The following is an 18,941-nucleotide window of genomic DNA, read 5'->3' on the forward strand; positions in this document are numbered from 1 at the left end:
CATTTCTTACATATCCATTTCATATGAATTACAAGTCAATCAAACATCTATATGATAATTCGATTGTGTACAAATTATTTGTCAATTGTATATGTTAATAAGAATATACATCCTGTATTCTTATGCATAATTTTGTATCATTGGATGAGTTAAAAACTAATGAATCTCAAGTTGCAGGTTTACTATAACAAATATTTAGTTATTCCAAAAATCTACAAATCGACACCATATAATTCTAAACTAATATTATTGCACCCCTTAAATAAAAATCCTGAGTCCACCATTGGCTATACTAACACATGGTTTATCTTTTTCCAAGAAGTTTGTAAAAATAAGAAAAATTTGGTCTTGCTTTTTTTCTTCCTCAATCGAATGTCCGAAAAACTTTTTATATGCTTATTTCTTTTCCTTTATATTCAACTAAATCAAGATGGTTTCTTCTACTTTCCTTTCTTTCTGAATAAACATCCTTTTCTTCTCCTCCCTCCTCCTTCCCCCTCATTTCCTTCATTCCAAATGGTAGATACTAGTACACTAGAAAGAAAGAAAAGGAAAAATGAAAACATCCATTACACCATAAAATAGCAGCTCTATTTGAGAGCCTTGTTTTTTGCTTAGTTTTTAATAGACAAGTTTTTTTAACAATTTTTTGTCTATAGTAAACCTTTTAAAAATATCCTAAGATTTTTAAAATACACACTCAAAATATTCAAAAATACACAAAGTTTTTTCTTTGTTTCCCTTCTCATTCTTCTTCCTCTTCCTCCTTCTCCGCCTTAATCTATCGTCACCAGCTAGCACGTCGTTGATGCTGTCGACGACTTCTCATTTTTTGTTCCTTTCTCTCTCTCTCCTCCCTTCTTCCCTTACTACCCTCTCCCTCTCTCTTGCTGGTTGCGCAACTAGAGTCATGACTAGTTGGTTGCATGATTGGATTTGGCCAAATGGGGAAGAGACAACAGGGAAAGGGATGGTGGGGGAAGAGAGGGAGGAGGAGGAGCGGGAGAAGAAAGAAGTTAAAGAGAGGGAGGAAAGAAAAGGGAAGAGAAGGAGAGAAGAAGGAAGGGAAGAGAGGGAGGAGGGAAGGAAAAAAATGTAGAGAAGGAGGTGACGGCACTAGTTGTGACACTGGCAAAGAAGGGAGTGGAGCGACGAGAGGGAGGAAGGAGGGAAAAAGAAGAAGAGAAAAAAAAAGTGAGAAAAAAAAAAAGAAAGCATTTAAGCATTCTTTAGATATCCAAATACACAAAATTTTTTCTATAAATTTTATCATAAACTACAGTAAAGTTCTATAAAGACTCGCAAAAAAAATTCATCATTCAAACGGACATAACACTTCAAAAAAGTGACAGGAATGCTAATTACAAATATCTTCAGTTCATATGTGGCAATCCCAAATCTTATTTTAGCTCTATCCAATTCCAATTCATATTAAAACCAACTTGCCTTAGTCAAGTTCGCTGTCAAAATAGATTTAAAATCCTCTCTGGGCTCTAGTCTACTTCCACTCATACTTGCCAGCACTGCCAGATTACAAAACCCAGTAACAGATGTACTTTTCACTTGAAAATTTGTACCCTTCTTCTGGCAATATCATCATTTTCTAAAAGCTCTCCTCGAATGACGTCATCGCCCTTTCTACATATATAAACCCCACACTCCTCCTGATCCACTCTACGCACAGCTCCCTCCCTCTCTCTCTCTCTCACACACACACACCCTCTTGCTGCGTGAAAATGTCGACAGCGGCAGCGTCAGTAGCTTCCTTGTATTCTCCGCTCGCCTCCTTCTCATCTCTCCAGGTCTGCATTTACCTTCCTTTTCCAATTCAATTTCTTGAATTTTGTTCACTGTATAGTTATAAACCAATGATCTAATCGATGACAATTTATCAAAAATTGAACAGGATAATAAATTGAAATTCGCAGTGCAATCTGTAAAACCACCTCTAATATTCAAGCCGAGTCGATCTTTTGCTCTAATCCGAGCTTCCACCGGTTTTTCATCTTCTCTTGACACGGGTATAATATGAAGTTTTATTTATTTATCTTTATTTTTAATTTATTTTTTTTTTGAGAAATGACATTTTTCTTTTTTTGTAATCATGATTAATATATGGAGATAATGCGATTAGGTTTGAGCACTGAATTGGATGCTGTGACAAGTTACAGTGAGATTGTTCCTGATACTGTAATTTTCGATGATTTCGAAAGGTTTTGATTCCCCCACCCATTTTCCTTTGTTTATTCTGCTGTACCCTGATTGTTTTGTTGTTGATTGAAAACTTTCAGCTGGAAATGAATCATAGAAGTTTCAAAAAGAAGTTTTTATACCTTTTGCAGGTTCCCTCCAACAGCTGCTACTGTTAGCTCGTCTCTAATCTTAGGTATCTGCAGCCTTCCTGATACCAAATTCAGGGTAATAATTCCTATCTATCGATCATAATCAAGCCTTCTGCTGAATATTTTAGTTTTATAGATGCTTATATATAGATTACATGCACGTTCATACAAATTCTGTTTATGGCAAGGAAATAGGATTCTCAAAGTATAAGAAGAAAATATAAAAGCTTCTCTTAGCTATCTAGTATCTTCCAAAAGAAAAAGGTAAAATGACCTTATATCTCTGAAGATACGGCTAATATGTGTCTATTGGTGTTTGTTTAGTTACAAGATTGACTTAATTTCTTTGCTGCAGCAAATGGTAAGGACATAGTTTACTTCTTAAATGAAGATGTTAAGGCGGTTCTGAATTGATAAACTTATAGTTGGTAGTCTATCAAATTAAGTAATTTAGGATTGTGCTAGAACTTGCAATTGTTGGTTGCTTTGCATTGTTCTCTTCTTACTAACATAACATTTGTTTATCTATTTAGCCGCCTTATATTTCTGTAACTTTTTTGGTGTAGAGCGCTGTGGATACTGCTTTGGCAGACTCGGAGTGTTATGGATTAGAGAACTCAGATCTTCGGATGTCTTGTTTCGTTAACAAGGTTGGTTCTTTTATCATCATGTCTATGTGGTTCCTATGATTGGTTGATTTGAATTCTTCTAACAATTACACGTCGGAATTGCAGGCTTTGGTAAATGTAGGTAGCGATCTTGCAAAGTTAGTGCCTGGTCGAGTTTCTACAGAAGTTGATGCTCGTCTTGCATATGACACTCATGGCATTGTTCGTAAGGTGAAATCTCTTAAACTTCCTTCATTTTTTCCCCTTCTTTTACGTAAAACATTCTTTAAAATTACTTACAGTTCTTTGGGAAGTTGAATGTTGCATTATGGTCTGTCTCTGCAACTTTGTCCTGTCTTTTTCACTTGCATACTTTGAGATTCACTTGAATTGTACCATACATCGGTCATTTTATATCCTTCTACTATTTAATTAAGTGTAATCTGAAACTTCTAAGATGGATCTGAGGTACGAATTTGCAATTGTCTTATAAATTTGAACTTGACTTAAATAATATACTTTTGTTGCCTCTGCCTGTTCTTATTTGTTTATACAGTGTGAAAATCTGGGTAGTTCTATATGACTGGAACAACATGTAGGAGTTTAACTTTATAGAATTGTGACCCTAGTTGGACTAGAGGTGCCTGGAAAAGTTCTCTTGCCATCTCCATGACTCAAAGTTATGCTTTGTAGTCTGAGCTGAGAACCACTTGCATGCTGTGTTGTGTTTGAAAAGAGATGCTGCCTTGCAGCTGTTGGATCCATCCATAGTTTCTCACCATCAGCAGCAAATCGTTGTTGATATCATTAATGTTTTTGTCATAGGTGATTACCTTAGCAGAGCTGTTTTTAACTAAGCTCATAGTTGCTGCACCAAGTACGATCCATATACTCTGGCAATTCCCCTTAACTTAAAGGCTGTTGTCCATCTTTCAAATGGAGTTGGCCTACTTCTCTTATTGAAAGTGGCAGAGTTAAACAATTTCATATAATATAATGAATAGTTCCAAGAAGTGATAACCCATTATGCTGACAAAAATCTTTTCTCTGGCATGAGTTCAGGTGCATGAGCTTTTAAAAATGTATGATGATTTTCAAGTCCCTCCAGAGCGGTTGTTATTCAAAATCCCTTCTACTTGGCAGGTAAATGGGAAGGACAGAGTGTGGACATTAGTTACAGATAGTTCATCTGTTTTGGGCTTTCATCCTGTTTGACTTTATGCTTGATTTCATTTTCCCTAATTTTTATCTCCTAGGGGATTGAGGCTTCAAGCCTGCTAGAATCTGAGGGTATACAGACACATTTGACATTTGTTTACAGGTATGAGATGGCAACTTCTTTTCTTCAAAAATACCACTATGTGCAATTATTTATGTATTTCTGTCAAATGGCAACAATAGTAGATTTTCCCAGATGATTGCACTCTTTGGTAGTTTTGACTAGGTTATTGGCTGAATTATGTTATTATATGTCCTTATTGTTATCATGCTTTTACTTTCAGAATAGTTCTCTTGGCTGCTGTTCGTTTATCTCTCTTGTGCTGTGAATTTCTGTCTGTGCTTTCACCAAAAAATAAAAATTTTCATCTACATGGACAAAATAACACTTCTGCACTTCAAAGATGTGAACTTTGCATTTTGTTGCTTCTTATGATCCAAAATTCAGCTACATTATCATTGCAGATGTAGCTTTCACCTTGCAGCTACTAGGATCCAGTTCTTTCTTTGAACATTCAATGTGCTTCTACTATATTTCTGCATCTTTCAGTGATGTTCAATTCTCATGTTATGTGTGTTCTTGGATGATTGATAAACTTGTATGCTTAAATTATACAATTGCAGAAGCAAATACGCAAGAAAATGCTAAGTTCGCATACTTAAGCTAAATGTACAGTATTTACTGACCTTTAGTATGTTGTTTTCTTCTCAATACAGTAGCATTGTCATATGATTTGAAATGACTGTTTGCACATAAATTATGGTAATGGGTGCAGCAAAACCTTCTACGTGCACAGGAGATGACACCACATATTCAACTTGCATAACATAGCATCATTCTTTCTAAGTTTCCCAATTATGAATTTGCAACCCTATTCAACCATACATAACTAGATTCTCAATCTTGCCAAAGAAAATCTGTATAAGTTGCAAGAGGATTGCTCTAAAGTCTCACTCTTGGATTGATATAATGTGCATGTCAATATTGTCTTATAATCTAGTATGAAATTCTCCTTTCCTAATCACAATATAAAATTTTGTGTGATGAACTTCTTGTTTGATATTATTTGTGCTTTAAAATAGCTCTGAGAGAATTTTATTGGCCTGCTTATACCCAATGTCTTCTGGCTTTATCTAGTCCCATGGCTGATGAACTGTATGCCTTCCTAATCATGTTTGATTTATTGGCTTTCTCTTATTCTTCTGTCACTTTTTCTCTCATTAATCACTTAGTCATGCATTTCAGCTTTTGTCAAGCAGCAGCTGCAGCCCAAGCTGGTGCATCTGTTATTCAGATATTTGTTGGTCGCCTTAGGGTAATTACTTTCCTCCTGCATTATCATTGTATGAAAATTTCTACACGCAGTAGTAACAAGCTTTACGTTTGCAGGACTGGGCTCGGAACCATAGTGGTGACCCTGAAGTAGAAAGTGCACTTAGAAGAGGAGAAGATCCTGGTTTGGCTTTGGTTAGTTTTAATTGATGGTTATTTTCGCTGGTAGACTTGTCAAAAACAAAGAAGTGTTCTGGGTATGAGTACTTTCTTTTTTACAACTGTTTGCCCTTCCATTAGAAAGGGAGAAAATAAACTTCCTGCAGATGAACATGTCTTCTGAAGTGTCAACCCGACTCGACTACAAAATGTCGAGTATACTTCTAAAATAGTTACAGCTGTTTTAAATTTTTTTCTGGTAAATTTGAACTTTCAAAGAAATGAAGTTATGTTTGGACAATCTGAACCCTTACCCTTTCTGAACTATGAAAAGTTTTAGTTATAGTATATTAACACTGGAGTGCTTTTCACATTTGAGCTTATGTACATCTTTTGTGATTATAGGTGACAAAGGCTTATAATTACATTCACAAAAATGGTTATAAGTCAAAATTGATGGCAGCAGCAATTCGAAACAAACAGGATGTTTTCAACCTTTTAGGGTAAATATGAATCTGTTTACATTTGGGCTGTGGAGCTTCTTTACAAGGCTGATCCAATTTTTAGTTCTCTGGAGCTCAAGTTCTCTTTTCCACATTTTCCAGGGTTGATTATGTTATCACCCCCTTGAAGATATTGCAATCTCTGAAGGATTCAGTGACCCCTCCTGATGAGAAATACTCTCTTGTACGAAGGCTTTCCCCACAATCTGCTGCCGCCTACAATTTTAGCCAGGAGGAGGTATATTTTTAATGCATCATCTGTTATTTCTTGCTTAGTGATTCAATAGAGAGTAGAATTCCATGATAGCCAATTGGTTAACTTCTGATTAATATTACAAAGAAGACAAGGTAAATTATAACAACTCACGTAGTAGGGAGCTCGCTGGTAAATCAGCTAGCTCCATGGCATGGGATATGCTCGCATCAGCCAAAGAAGGTTTCTTGTTTGTAATACTAAGGTAACAATATTAGGACAGTGTAGCAAGAATTTATCTGAAAGGTTTCATGTCATACCTTTTTTTAGTACACTTACAAAAGAAGCTTATCTTCTGAAGTGATTTTTTTCACATGAAATCCACAGAACTTGCTATAAATTTTTCAACAAATTTCCAAAGAAATTCTTCCTTCCGTTTATCTTTCTCAATCAAGTCCCTCCAGCTTACCTGCAACTTAATTATTATATGTTCATTACGTATACTGGGTGAAATAGCAACTTTCATGGATATCTTGTATCGATTTCCAGCTAGTAAAGTGGGACCAGAATGGCTTCGCCTTGGCAATGGGGCCTGCTGCTGTGGGGCTTCTCACTGCTGGAATGAACGGCTATGTTAATCAAGCAAAGCGGGTTGAAGAATTGTTCGGGAAGATCTGGCCTCCTCCCAATGTCTGAATTGGGGTTACAACAAAACCTGTCCTTTGCTTCATATGATGAAAACCACATGCCAAAATTTAGCATAGCTCCTTCCGTTTTCTTGTTCTTTCTGCTTTTCTACTTTAGCATAATGCTGTAATTGAGGACGGACATCTTAGGCTCGGCTCGGGCTTTTTTATTTTTTTCCAATTTAATTTTGGTTTTTCTTGCTTTGCCTGAGCTCCAGTTTTATTATGAACTCTCAGCATTTGCGTCTTCTACGGCCAAGAATAATGACTTCGTAGTCAGCCGTGTCTTGTGTCTTGTGTACCCATCTGACGCTGATGAATATGCCTGAATTACAAGGAGCTGACAATAGTCGGAATTGGTGTCTAACTTGCTTTTGCCCCTTTGGTACTTTTCAACAGGATTAGGTACTTGTGAGTTATGTGATACTGATGATTGACAACAAAAAAGCAGCTAATATAGTTCTTCATTCTGCACTCATTGTCTGTGGCTTGATGGCCAGCTTCAAGACTAGTCATTGAAATATGATGTGCCTCTAGCTACTTCAGCGAAACTACGGGCAACCGTCCGTCCTGATGCCAAAATTCTCAGATGCGCCTATGGTGGCCTACTCTTAAGAATCTTCTAACGAGCATCATCAACCAAAACACCCAACATGAACGCGGACAGATCAAATCGGTCAGTTGCAAAGCCCCTCAAATTGCATTTTCACTGCGAGTACAGTTGCGCAATAGCTGCCATCTGGGCCGAACAAACAATGAATTTTCCTTTGTGAGCACCAACAAGAATTTAGAGTTGCAAGAAGATACAGTGTCACAAGCACAAGGTTTTTAGAATATTCAGCAAAACTCCAAGGTATAATCTTAGGAATAATGTTCTCTTTTAGGGAAATTCCATAGACTATCAATGCCAAAAATGTTCTGCACGACCGGATTTAGTTGTCCTCTAGTTTGAATACTACTAACATTTGCCAGACTTGATATTTCATTACTATTTGTTTAATTAATACAAAATGAGTTACGCTGAATTGTACATCATAAGTTTTCTTTTTCTTTTTTTTTTTAACAACGCAAATGTAATTTATGACTCAAAAAATCGACTTATGTTACTTCTCTTAAGAAGGAGAACTTGTATTAGAATCTCAAAAACCGAGGACGCTGATCCGATTTGATAGATAATGGCATGTGGGAGACGTGTGAAACAATCACATTATTGGTCAAATAATTGAGGATTTGTCTGTGTTTTTTCCATATGGTTTTCGTCTTAAATCACTACACTAATATGATAAGACAAATGGACCAGCAGACAAATTAAGATTCGTCTAGCTGACTAATACTGGGAGAAAAATGAATCTGATTTCCCGGCTGCATGTGGCCGAGCACATGCTCTTCCAGCATTTTGCCATCCCATCCCATCCCATGATGGACGTCCAATTTTCTACCAATTTTCAAGCCGAAGAAGAAGAATTAGAATCACTTGATTCATGTACCTGGGATTTAATACAAAGTTCCTGTGGTATTAGTTTCTGGTTTCTACCCAAATGCAGTCCTGATTTACTTAAATTTACTGTAGCATACGGGTGAGTCTAATTATAGTTGTGGAATTTTAGGATTCTTAAGGTCTAATTATATTTTTTAATGTTTTTTGGAATTTGAGATTTAATTAAGTTGCATGTTTTTTGCCTGCATGAAGATTTTGCCTACATATCTTTGATTACACTACCCTACTTAATTTCCAATCTTGCATGGGGATCTATCCCAACACGCAGGGAAATTTTGGTCTAATACATCTAGTTTTATGATAATAATTGAGGCTATAGCCACCTTTAAATGCAGGTTTGTCTAATGATTTTTTTTCTTTGTTGTTTGGGGGGGGGGGGGGGGGGGAGGGGGGGTTCTCATATGTTGGTTTTTTGTGAAGGAAAGATGAATCAATGATAATAAAAAAAAAGTCTAAAATGCAAGGAAGTTGATATGTGAGTGTATATTTAAAAGGTAATACAAACCAGACTAATTAGAAAGTCGAGAAGGTGAACAACACCGTGCTGTCACCACGTCACCATCTACTAGGACAAATCTACTCCAAAAATTATGCTTAATAGACATGAAAATCAAAATATTATAGCAGGACCAACACAAACGTCACTTCAAGATTTCATTTCCTTTCCTATTTTAACTCCACAGTTCCTTATACCAAAATAGGCAGAAAAATCCCATTGCGATTAGTATGCACTCCCCTTGTCCCCTAAATTAAACTCTTGAACAATTAAATTCTTACCAAATTGCCTCCCATGGAAACAAAAATGGAAAGCAACATTGCTAAAGCAATTATTCGTCTGCAGAACGTATTTTACTCACATGCTACGATTACGCTCATTCAATCAACTCCATATATGTTTTGATTTCCTTAAGAATCATTATGCATTTTTATTCATCTTTTCTCTCTCTAATTGAGTATTGTTTGTTAGGGACTTAGGGTCTTTCACTCTTCCCCTTATTATTCTCATCTCTCTCTCTCTCTCACACACACACACATGCACATATTAATTGATTTATTACTTTATAATTAAATAATGTAGTTTTGCCATAATCTTTTCTTGTATTTTTTTTATTCTATGTGCTCTTGCTTTTTTATTCTATTCGGAAACTTTATTTATTTATTTATTTGCAAATATAACTTGATTTAATTCCAACAAATTTCACTTTAAAATGATTGCTATTATGATGTTATTATAACTCAATACTTTAGTATAAAATATTTTTGATATGCAACATATATTTTCCCTTTGAATTCTACTTATTTATCATGCTTTTAAGTAGTTAATATTATTAAAAACTTTACCATCTTTTCCTCTTTTATACTCATCATATAAGTCTTGACTTTGATCGAGTATTCATAGTATCATATAAGCCTTGGTTTCTATCAAGTATTTATATTCTCTAACAATTAGATGAAAGTAAGTTTAAATTACATCACGTTGTATATTCCATGAATGTTGAAGGGAAAGTAAGACTATTTTCTAAGATCATTTTCATTTTAAACTATTATTTATTTTGAATTAAATTATATTTTGTTTGAAAAAAGAATCTTTGAGTAAAATTATAAAAATAAATAAAAATATAAGAGAACATAGAACTAGTATATGAGAAATTATTAAAGCCAAATCTGAAATATTTACTATTAAAGCCGAAACCAATTTAATAAATTGTGAAAATAATTGATGAATTAAGAGATAGAGATAGAGAAAAAGGAAAGTAAATGAGTAGGAAAAAATATTAATTAGAGAGAGAAAATAATACTCAATGGATCTAAAATTTTTTTATATATAATTATATATATATAAAGTTGATTGATTGAAAGTAATCTTGACATTGAGGAAAATTTGCTGTGGCAATCCTGCCAGCCCAAAAACAACACCCTCTTTTGTGTCCTCTTCCTCTTATTTCCAGCCATGCGGGAACGGGAAAACCAGCAAACCTTAACAACATGTGCCCCTTGTACAAACTCAACAATCATAAATTCCGCTGAACTCCAAATCTGACACACAAGCCACATCTGTCAAACTCATGAACGTATATTATTATTTGCTTTTCCTATATCCACAACGCTTCTCTTATATATGTATTTCACCCTTTCTTACGTGAATTCTGATGAGGTCATGTAACATTCTGAACAAGAGAGAAGAATGGCATCTTCCGGTTGGCATGAACCATCAAATCCCGCCCCATCCCCTTATGCTCCGCTGTTAGGTGATGACGATCAGAGGTCGGGAGCAAAGGCGAAATGCCGACGGCCCACGAAATTCATTCTCTTACTAGTAGCTGGGCTGTTGGCCGTTGGTCTTTTGGTGGCATTGGTGGATAGAGATGGATATGCAAAAAAAATGTCATCATCCATGCCTAATGATGAGGCGACATCTACCTCATCAGGGCTGCAGTCAACGCCGCGGCCGCCGGAGAAGGTTAGGCCGGCGGTAGCCCGTGGGGTGGCGGAAGGAGTGTCGGCCAAGTCAAATGGTCCATTCTTGTTTGCTGGGGAAGGGACTCCATTTTCATGGACTAATCAAATGCTTGCTTGGCAAAGAACTGCATTCCATTTTCAGCCGAGGATGAATTGGATGAATGGTAACAAATTCAGTTGTTGTTTGTTATAGTATTGATTAAAGATGTGCCTTTTTTATATACATATATTTTTGTTTATCTTTTGGGTGAGATTGGATTGCGGATTCATCAATGCAAATTGCTCGTAATTAATATATTTTCTGGATAATGTTTCCATCCATTTCTCTAGTTGGATTGAGCTTCCTTGTTTACGTTCAAATTTGATTATCTCTAATTCTTTTTCTTCCCCTTTTATCTCCTCCTTTGTTCTCTTTCCGGATGTTTGGCTGGCATTGCCTGGACTGGGGGAATCTTTACTTCTACAGATCCTAATGGTAAGCACAACAGTCAATAACCATGCCTGTTCTAAGTTCTAAGTTCTAACACCACCACCCTTTCTTTGAGATTTTTTTTTTTTTTTTGTCGTTTTAGCTGTTGGAAATGAGTTGAGAAATACAGACCGATAAATTGATTTGAAACGCAACGCGTAAAAGTGTTCCTGTTTGGTTTAAATAATCTGATTTCAGTGTGATAGTTCCATGTATTAAGAAATTTTATCATTCCCACAGAAAGCTAGTCGTTCTATGGATCTTCTCTCGATTAAGAAGCCACTAGATAAGTTTAAAGTATCCTACTACATCTACTCTTCTAAATTTTAATCTAGATATCTTGATTTTCTTGTGGTTTTTGTATTGAATTTGGATATAGAAATGGGATAACATGTAAAACTAGAAAAACTTTCTTCGTGGATGCTTTCTGTTAATACAATCTAGTCAAGTCCTTAATTCCCGGAAATATTGAAGATGGTCATTTTAAAGGAGGTAGACATTATAGGAAGCAACTAACACCACATAATTGATTTTGTGTATTCTCATCTGCCTTCTTTGAAGTGCTTTTAGCAATCTTTTATGTTCTCAGCCCTTTTTTACTTTCCAGATTTGATTTTTTTAAAGCTTAGAAAAAAAAAAAAAAAAAAAGAGAGAGATAGAGATAACAAAAAGAGATATGGATTTGGATCCTGATTTTGAACCTTTATAGAAGAGTAAATTTTATATACAATGTATAAGAAAGATTATCTTTCACGAAGTTTCGAGTAAGGCTGCAAACGAGCCAAGCCGAGTTGAGCTTTGAGCTAATCGAGCCGAGCCTCGACTAAATTTTACCAAGCTCGAGCTCGAGCTCGAGCTCGACGAGCCGGCAAATTTCGAGCTCGAGCTCGAGTTCGAGCTCGAAAAAAAATAAAAAATAATTATTTTATTTTAAAAAAAATAAATAAAATAATATTTTTTTCTTAATAAATAATAAAATATTAAGGATATATACGTAATTTTACTATAAAAATAAAAAATAAAAAAAATATATATAATATACGTAATTTTATTATTAAATAAAAAAAAATATATATATATATGCCCAAGCTCGCGAGCCGGCTCGCGAGCTAACGAGCTTAATATTCTGAGCTCGAGCTCGAGCTCGAGTTTGACTCGAGCCGGTTCGAGCTCGATTAATAACGAGCTCGACTCGAGCTTGACTCGAGCCGCTCGCGAGCAGCTCGATTCGTTTGCAGCCCTAGTTTCGAGCCAACTAAGAATAGGGTAAATTGGTAGATAAACCTAAATTCAGTGCAGACATTTGATCTTACTTTTTGTTTTTTAAATACAGAGATAAAGTTCAGGTTATCCAAAATTCATATCAATACACCTTAAAATTAAATCATCCGGGAGTTATTTGAATAACTCTTCGGTGATAATAATGTATTGCAGCCCTATATCCACTAAAAGTTCAAATGGGTGATTACTAAGGAATAAAAACATTAGGATGTAAATTGACCATATTCCAAAAAAATCTTTCTTGCATCATCAACTTTATCTAGAGCTTATCTTTTATCCTTTTTTTTCCCTATTTATTTCTAAGGATTAAGTTTTTATCTGCTGTCCGTGTAATGGATTTTTTTTTTTCTAAACCTAAACAACTTGTTCATGACTTTGAAAAAAAGGAGAACAAATATCATCAAGCTTTTCTCCCCAAGAAAAAAAATGTGGTATACCATTAAAGACCATTGAGAATTTTTACTTTCTTTAGATTCATCTAAAATCTTACTCCCATTTCATAGGTCCATTATTGTACAAGGGATGGTACCATTTGTTCTATCAGTACAACCCAGATGGTGCAGTGTGGGGCAACATTGTGTGGGGCCACGCAGTGTCAACGGACCTGATTCACTGGCGCCATCTGCCAATAGCCATGGTGGCCGATCAATGGTACGATCAAAATGGCGTATGGACCGGGTCTGCAACCATCCTTCCGGACGGTCAACTTGTCATGCTGTACACCGGCTCGACCAACGCAACTGTGCAGGTGCAAAATCTTGCGTACCCTGCCGACCCATCTGATCCTCTCCTCATCGAGTGGGTCAAGTACCCCGGAAACCCGGTTCTCGTCCCACCACCCGGAATCCATTTTAAGGATTTCCGTGACCCCACAACAGCTTGGTACACCTCAGAGGGCAAGTGGCGAATTACCATTGGTTCAAAAGTGAACAAGACTGGAATTTCACTTGTCTATGACACGGTGGATTTCAAATCCTATGAGCTCCTGGATGGGGTCCTCCATGGAGTCCCGGGTACGGGCATGTGGGAATGTGTGGATTTTTACCCGGTTTCAAGAACGGATGAAAATGGGCTGGACACATCCGACGATGGTTCAGCTGTGAAACACGTCGTGAAGGCTAGCTTGGATGATGACAGAAATGATTACTACGCATTAGGCACATATGATGGAGTTCGTGGGAAATGGATTCCTGATGATCCCACGTTAGATGTTGGCATTGGATTAAGATATGATTATGGTAATTTCTATGCATCTAAAACGTTTTATGATCAAGAAAAGAGGAGAAGAGTGCTTTGGGGATGGATTACTGAGACTGATAGCGAAGCTGCTGACATTGCTAAAGGCTGGGCATCCCTTCAGGTGTGTGTGTGCATTCTTTGTTTGGTCAAGGCACTATTTGGAAGGAAAAAAACAGATTAAATTTCTTAACAAGTGAACTGATTAAATTTCTTTTGGTACAATCAATCAACCAACCAATCTTGAGTAAGTTCTCATCGAGACGAGCTCAGAGTGGGATTTCAAAAGCTAATGATTTTGCGGCTCTAAATTTGAAATTCATGCAGTCATTAGGAGATGTAAATGGAGCTGAATAAAAACATTTTGGTAGAATTTTATTCATGATGGTGTGCTGTATACGTTGAACAGGCCATTCCAAGGACAGTATTGTATGATAAGAAAACTGGTACAAACCTGCTGCAATGGCCAGTGGAGGAGGTTGAGAAGTTGAGACTAAATGGCAAGAGTTTCGACGGTGTGGAGGTTAAACCAGGTTCAGTGATACCACTTGATGTGGGCTCTGCAGCACAGGTTAGTAGCAGTACTTGACTTTCTTGGAACTTGTTATTGATACTTCCGACAGGGACATGATTTTGCTGACACAGACCATTTTCTATGTCGTTGGTTTTTGTAGTTGGATGTTGTTGCTGAGTTTGAGATCGATAAAGAGGCTAAGGAGATGGTTAACGGAACCGATGCAGAGTATGTTTGCAGCACAAGCGGCGGTGCTGCTGAGAGGGGCGCATTGGGTCCGTTTGGTTTGTTAGTTCTCGCAGATAATGATCAGTCTGAGCAGACTCCTGTTTACTTCTACATTGCCAAGGGAACAGATGGAAATTTCAAGACATTCTTCTGTTCTGATCTTTCAAGGTTTTCTTTTTTTTTTTCCTTTCATTTTGCCCTGTTTGATCCAATTTTCCATGTCAAGAATTGCACTGTTAGTGAAAATTGGATTGCATTTTTGACTCGTTCAATGAACAATGTTTAAGGTCATCTAAAGCAACCGATGTCAGGAAGGGCGTCTACTGCAGCACCGTCCCGGTCTTGGAAGGAGAAAAACTATCTATGAGGATATTGGTAAGTTATATTATCCTGTCAAGCTTGGCCAGTCCAAACGATGAAGAATGTTTGCTTCAGTGGGCCAAACAAGCCCGATATATCCATTTAATAGTTGTAATATGGATGATGGGCTTTTGATGATGCAGGTTGATCACTCAATTGTGGAGAGCTTTGGGCAAGGTGGAAGGACATGTATTACATCACGGGTATATCCAACAAATTCTGTGTATGAAAATGCGCAGCTTTTCTTGTTCAATAATGCCACCGATGCCAAGGTTAAGGCCTCGATCAGGGCGTGGCACATGAACTCCGCAAACATATATCCCTCCAATGACAGCATGAACAAATTCAACTTTGTTGTTCTTAAAAGTTGTTCCGCCATCTTCATTGTAGCCATATTGTATGGTTTCTTTTTTTAATTTTAAGCTATGTTTTATTTTCTAGATGGCCGTTAAATCCCACTTTCTTGATTATTCCCACTTGCACACAATTTTGTCCTGCTTCTTCTGAACATGAAATCTCCCAGTTGTTAATCATTATTATAAAAGCAACAGCTCAGATGAGCTTTTTCTGACAAAATGAATGGCAAAAATATTTACTTGTACATAGTCAATGTGTATAAGAACGGCAAAATTGTGCATGTTCTGTTTCTTAAAAAGGAAGTAACGCACTAAATTACATTGATACGTACAATTACTCTTGTGGTACTTTTTATTTTTTCTTTTACTTTCTTGAGAGGATCAACAGATGGGAAACCCACCTATCTCCTTGATAATCTGAACCCAAACCCCATCAATCAATGGTAAAGCATCTTAGTAACTAACCTTCAATTCATTGTCTAGTGCAACTGTTTAATTGTTGAAACCAAGATTAAAGTTGAAAAGATACATTTATGCCTAGCCCTATCATCATAGTTACAAGTCACAACATCTACTTATCTTCAAAAAAGTATCTTGAATAAAGTAATTTAGGCAGTTTAATATACTAATCAAAAGGTTGCGTTTATTTAAGAAGTTGTTTTAGAAAGTTTTCTTGCAAAGATGGGAAGGATGATCATTGGGCCAAAGCTTTTGTCTACAAAAGAATCCTTGTGTAATCCATGATTCCAAGCAAACACTGAAGTGCTTCACAATACAAACCTTTTTTTTTTTATGAGTTAATTGAGAAGAAAAAGGGAAAAAAAACTATGAGTACGTATCCCACTCATTTTCATTTTGTGTGGCTTTTATCCTTTGATGGCCAAGAACAAACAAACAATTATAACTAGCACACAAGCCATCATTGTGGGATATACGGTCCGGCCACATTCGAGGTTATTACTCATCATTAGTCATGATGAAGGTGAATCATTTCCTCTATGGCTCCCAAGTCATTACTAGGTCAGAATGTAGGAATCATAAACTAGGACTTGTTTGGCCAGTAATTTTCTAAAGAAAAATTGTTACATTTTGTAAAATATATTTTTTAATCACCTTTTTACCTCACATATATCAAATTGCTACAGGAAAAAGCAATCCAAACAAGGCCTTTTGAATCGAAAAATTTCTCTGTGACCAAATGAAGAGAAAAAGAAATAAAGAAAAGAAGAAGAACATTATTGTCTGGTTAAACCTTAATATCACGGCAACACTGAAAGTCTAACACCCACCCTTAATTTTGCTCTTCAGCTACCGGCTTGTACATGTTAGGAACTATATTTTGATTATAGTAATTGTGTTTGTTACACTGTGATTAGATCCAAATTAGAAGAAGGAAAGCAATCGACTAATCAAGCATGCATGTGGATTTTGACATATAATCTGATAGCGTCTTTACTCGATACTAAACCAAATGCCGTAAAAGAGATTCCCAAAAAAAAAAAGGAAAATTGTACTAATTAATGTACGATTTTGGAAGTGATTGGTGATTCAATGAGTTGGCATTGCGTGGCTTATGATCTTTGGCTTGGCCTTGGATCAACGTTGATGTTTATGAATTTGGTTTTGAAGATTGTCACGTGTTTTGATGGAAATTGATCAACAACAGGCTTCTCTTAAATGTATGTTACATCATTTGAGATTTTATGAACACAAGAAAAACTAAAAATATCATACCAGCAGCGGCCAGCCCAGAATCTTGTTTGATTCTTCCAAGAAACCTCTTTGGTTGAGTACGTGTTGGTTTCACATTTCACAACACATTATTCAGCAACCGCCTATAATTTGGACGGTGTGCTACTTTGATGGATTATTCATTTTATACTTTTTTCATCACTTTGTCTCTTTCATTCAAAAATATAAGTAATAAATTGATTGAGTCCATAAAAATAGCCACTAAATCATGTGCGAGTAGGGATGGCAATGGGGGCGAGTGCCCGCGGGGGGCTCTCGGGGCGGGGGTTGGGGCTGGGGATGGGGCGGGGGCGGGGGGGAATTTTTTCCCCCCGTTTAGAAACGGGGCGGGGGGTGAGGGAGTATACTCCCGCCCCATCCCCCGCCCCGCCACCCGCAAAAATAAAATTATGTATATAATTATATATAATATGTAATTTAATTAGTTATAAACTTATGATAATGATATTATTAGTTAGATGTATTATATAATATATATTAGTGTATGTAATATAATTAATATTATCAATTATACGAATGATTAGACATGTCTACTAATAGAATTTATTAATTAGTTATACTAAATTTACTAATACATTTATACTAAATTTCTAATTACACTTAATAGAATAACACTTTTTTTCTCAAAAAAAAAGCACAAACACAATAATGAATTAGTGATTGTATTTGTACCAAAAGTGAAAACTTAACTATTTTAGTTGTATTTATTTCATCATATTGGATTGTATTCAAATAATTTTTGTTTGATTGTTTTTATGAGTTTCAATTATAAAATTAAAATGAATAATAACTTGATGATGTGTTGATATTTTAGTACTTGATTATTTATTAAAATTTAACTATAATAAAATTTTATTAACCCAATGGGAAAATTTTTATTAACCCCGCGGGTGGAAGCGGGGCGGGGCGGGGGGAGTGGGAGGCGGGGGACGGGGCGGGGGGCGGGGGGCGGGGGGAGTTTGTAGGTAGCGGGGCGGGGGATGGGGGAGGGGTCCCCCGCCCCGTTGCCATCCCTATGTGTGAGTTTTAAGCATTCAACAATTTTGCTTTTGGCAAAAAAAAAAAAAGGTACTGCAAGGTCTGTGTGTGTTTGGAATCCTAATATCTTGCTTGAATTGCAATTTTTTTCTAAAAAATTTATTATATTTTTCTTGAACACATTTTTCGATTGTCCTTTTTTTGTAACATATATCAAATTACTATAGTATATTTTCATACAAAAGTTCCAGAAAGTAACAATTCAAACAGGCTCTAATTTTTTGTAAAAATTATTTTACTTGCACCATTTAAAAAACGTATTTTAACTGTCATTTTACATTCTCAATCATTTTTTTTAATTTTACACTATCATACATGTCAAATCACAAAAAATATTTCAATGTTTATGTGAAATTTTATTTTTTATATAATCTTCTATCCATGGAGAAGATGGAACGTAAAAACAAGGTAGCTCATTAATTCATTAACAATAATAATAACAAAATTTGAATTGAAAATATCAAATCACACCATATCACTTAAGTTCATACTAGCCAGTTGAAGAAATCATTGGGTGCAATGCGATGCTGCCATTATCAAATGATATCAATCATTTGGGTCTGAATTTTAATACTTGCAAATTAGACTTAGTATAGGCCAATATGATTTCTTACCTGCATACGAGTATATTTAATTTCTTACCTTCTGGTGCCCAAGAAATTATTAACATCATTGAAAGACAATAACAGCAGTTTGTACTCTCTTTTTTTTTTTTTTTTTTTGTCTGCAACGATAGATGTCCTATAAGCTAAACTAGCCTAATATAG

At 36.0% G+C, this 18,941-nt stretch overlaps 2 protein-coding genes across 4 annotated transcripts; both read left to right on the forward strand.

Annotated features, from left to right (window-relative positions):
* The first annotated feature begins 1,537 nt into the window (after nucleotides 1-1,537).
* On the forward strand, nucleotides 1,538-7,349 carry LOC140012979 (uncharacterized). Of its 2 annotated transcripts, XM_072061788.1 has the most exons (13): nucleotides 1,538-1,802; nucleotides 1,907-2,021; nucleotides 2,135-2,213; nucleotides 2,343-2,418; nucleotides 2,909-2,992; nucleotides 3,077-3,181; nucleotides 4,013-4,093; nucleotides 4,207-4,271; nucleotides 5,415-5,484; nucleotides 5,559-5,636; nucleotides 6,006-6,103; nucleotides 6,206-6,341; nucleotides 6,846-7,349. In XM_072061788.1, exons 1-13 carry the CDS (start codon nucleotides 1,737-1,739, stop codon nucleotides 6,990-6,992), a joined length of 1,200 nt encoding a protein of 399 aa, XP_071917889.1. In that variant the 5' UTR covers nucleotides 1,538-1,736; the 3' UTR covers nucleotides 6,993-7,349. The 2 variants fall into 2 exon arrangements, with proteins under 2 accessions (XP_071917889.1, XP_071917890.1); XM_072061789.1 differs by lacking the exon at nucleotides 1,538-1,802 and having other exon boundaries at nucleotides 2,122-2,213; nucleotides 6,846-7,186.
* Nucleotides 7,350-10,338: 2,989 nt separating this feature from the next.
* On the forward strand, nucleotides 10,339-15,604 carry LOC140012505 (acid beta-fructofuranosidase 2, vacuolar-like). 2 transcript variants are annotated; one of them, XM_072060605.1, is made up of 6 exons: nucleotides 10,339-11,104; nucleotides 13,194-14,050; nucleotides 14,336-14,497; nucleotides 14,601-14,836; nucleotides 14,956-15,043; nucleotides 15,172-15,604. In XM_072060605.1, the coding sequence occupies exons 1-6, from the start codon at nucleotides 10,666-10,668 to the stop codon at nucleotides 15,442-15,444; spliced, it is 2,055 nt and encodes a 684-aa protein (XP_071916706.1). In that variant the 5' UTR covers nucleotides 10,339-10,665; the 3' UTR covers nucleotides 15,445-15,604. The 2 variants fall into 2 exon arrangements, with proteins under 2 accessions (XP_071916706.1, XP_071916707.1); XM_072060606.1 differs by lacking the exon at nucleotides 10,339-11,104 and adding an exon at nucleotides 11,292-11,415.
* Nucleotides 15,605-18,941: the final 3,337 nt, after the last annotated feature.

This window comes from Coffea arabica, chromosome 8e (genome assembly GCF_036785885.1).
Source record: "Coffea arabica cultivar ET-39 chromosome 8e, Coffea Arabica ET-39 HiFi, whole genome shotgun sequence".
NCBI classification, from domain to species: domain Eukaryota; kingdom Viridiplantae; phylum Streptophyta; class Magnoliopsida; order Gentianales; family Rubiaceae; genus Coffea; species Coffea arabica.

Excerpts from the sequence above, each read along its gene's own strand:
- LOC140012979 (XM_072061788.1), top strand. The coding sequence starts at position 1,737 with ATGTCGACAGCGGCAGCGTCAGTAGCTTCCTTGTATTCTCCGCTCGCC. Across the intron at positions 2,993-3,076 it reads TGTCTTGTTTCGTTAACAAG|GCTTTGGTAAATGTAGGTAG; the intron begins GTTGGTTCTTTT and ends TCGGAATTGCAG. Across the intron at positions 3,182-4,012 it reads CTCATGGCATTGTTCGTAAG|GTGCATGAGCTTTTAAAAAT; the intron begins GTGAAATCTCTT and ends GCATGAGTTCAG.
- LOC140012505 (XM_072060605.1), top strand. The coding sequence starts at position 10,666 with ATGGCATCTTCCGGTTGGCATGAACCATCAAATCCCGCCCCATCCCCT. Across the intron at positions 11,105-13,193 it reads GAGGATGAATTGGATGAATG|GTCCATTATTGTACAAGGGA; the intron begins GTAACAAATTCA and ends CCCATTTCATAG. Across the intron at positions 14,498-14,600 it reads ATGTGGGCTCTGCAGCACAG|TTGGATGTTGTTGCTGAGTT; the intron begins GTTAGTAGCAGT and ends TGGTTTTTGTAG.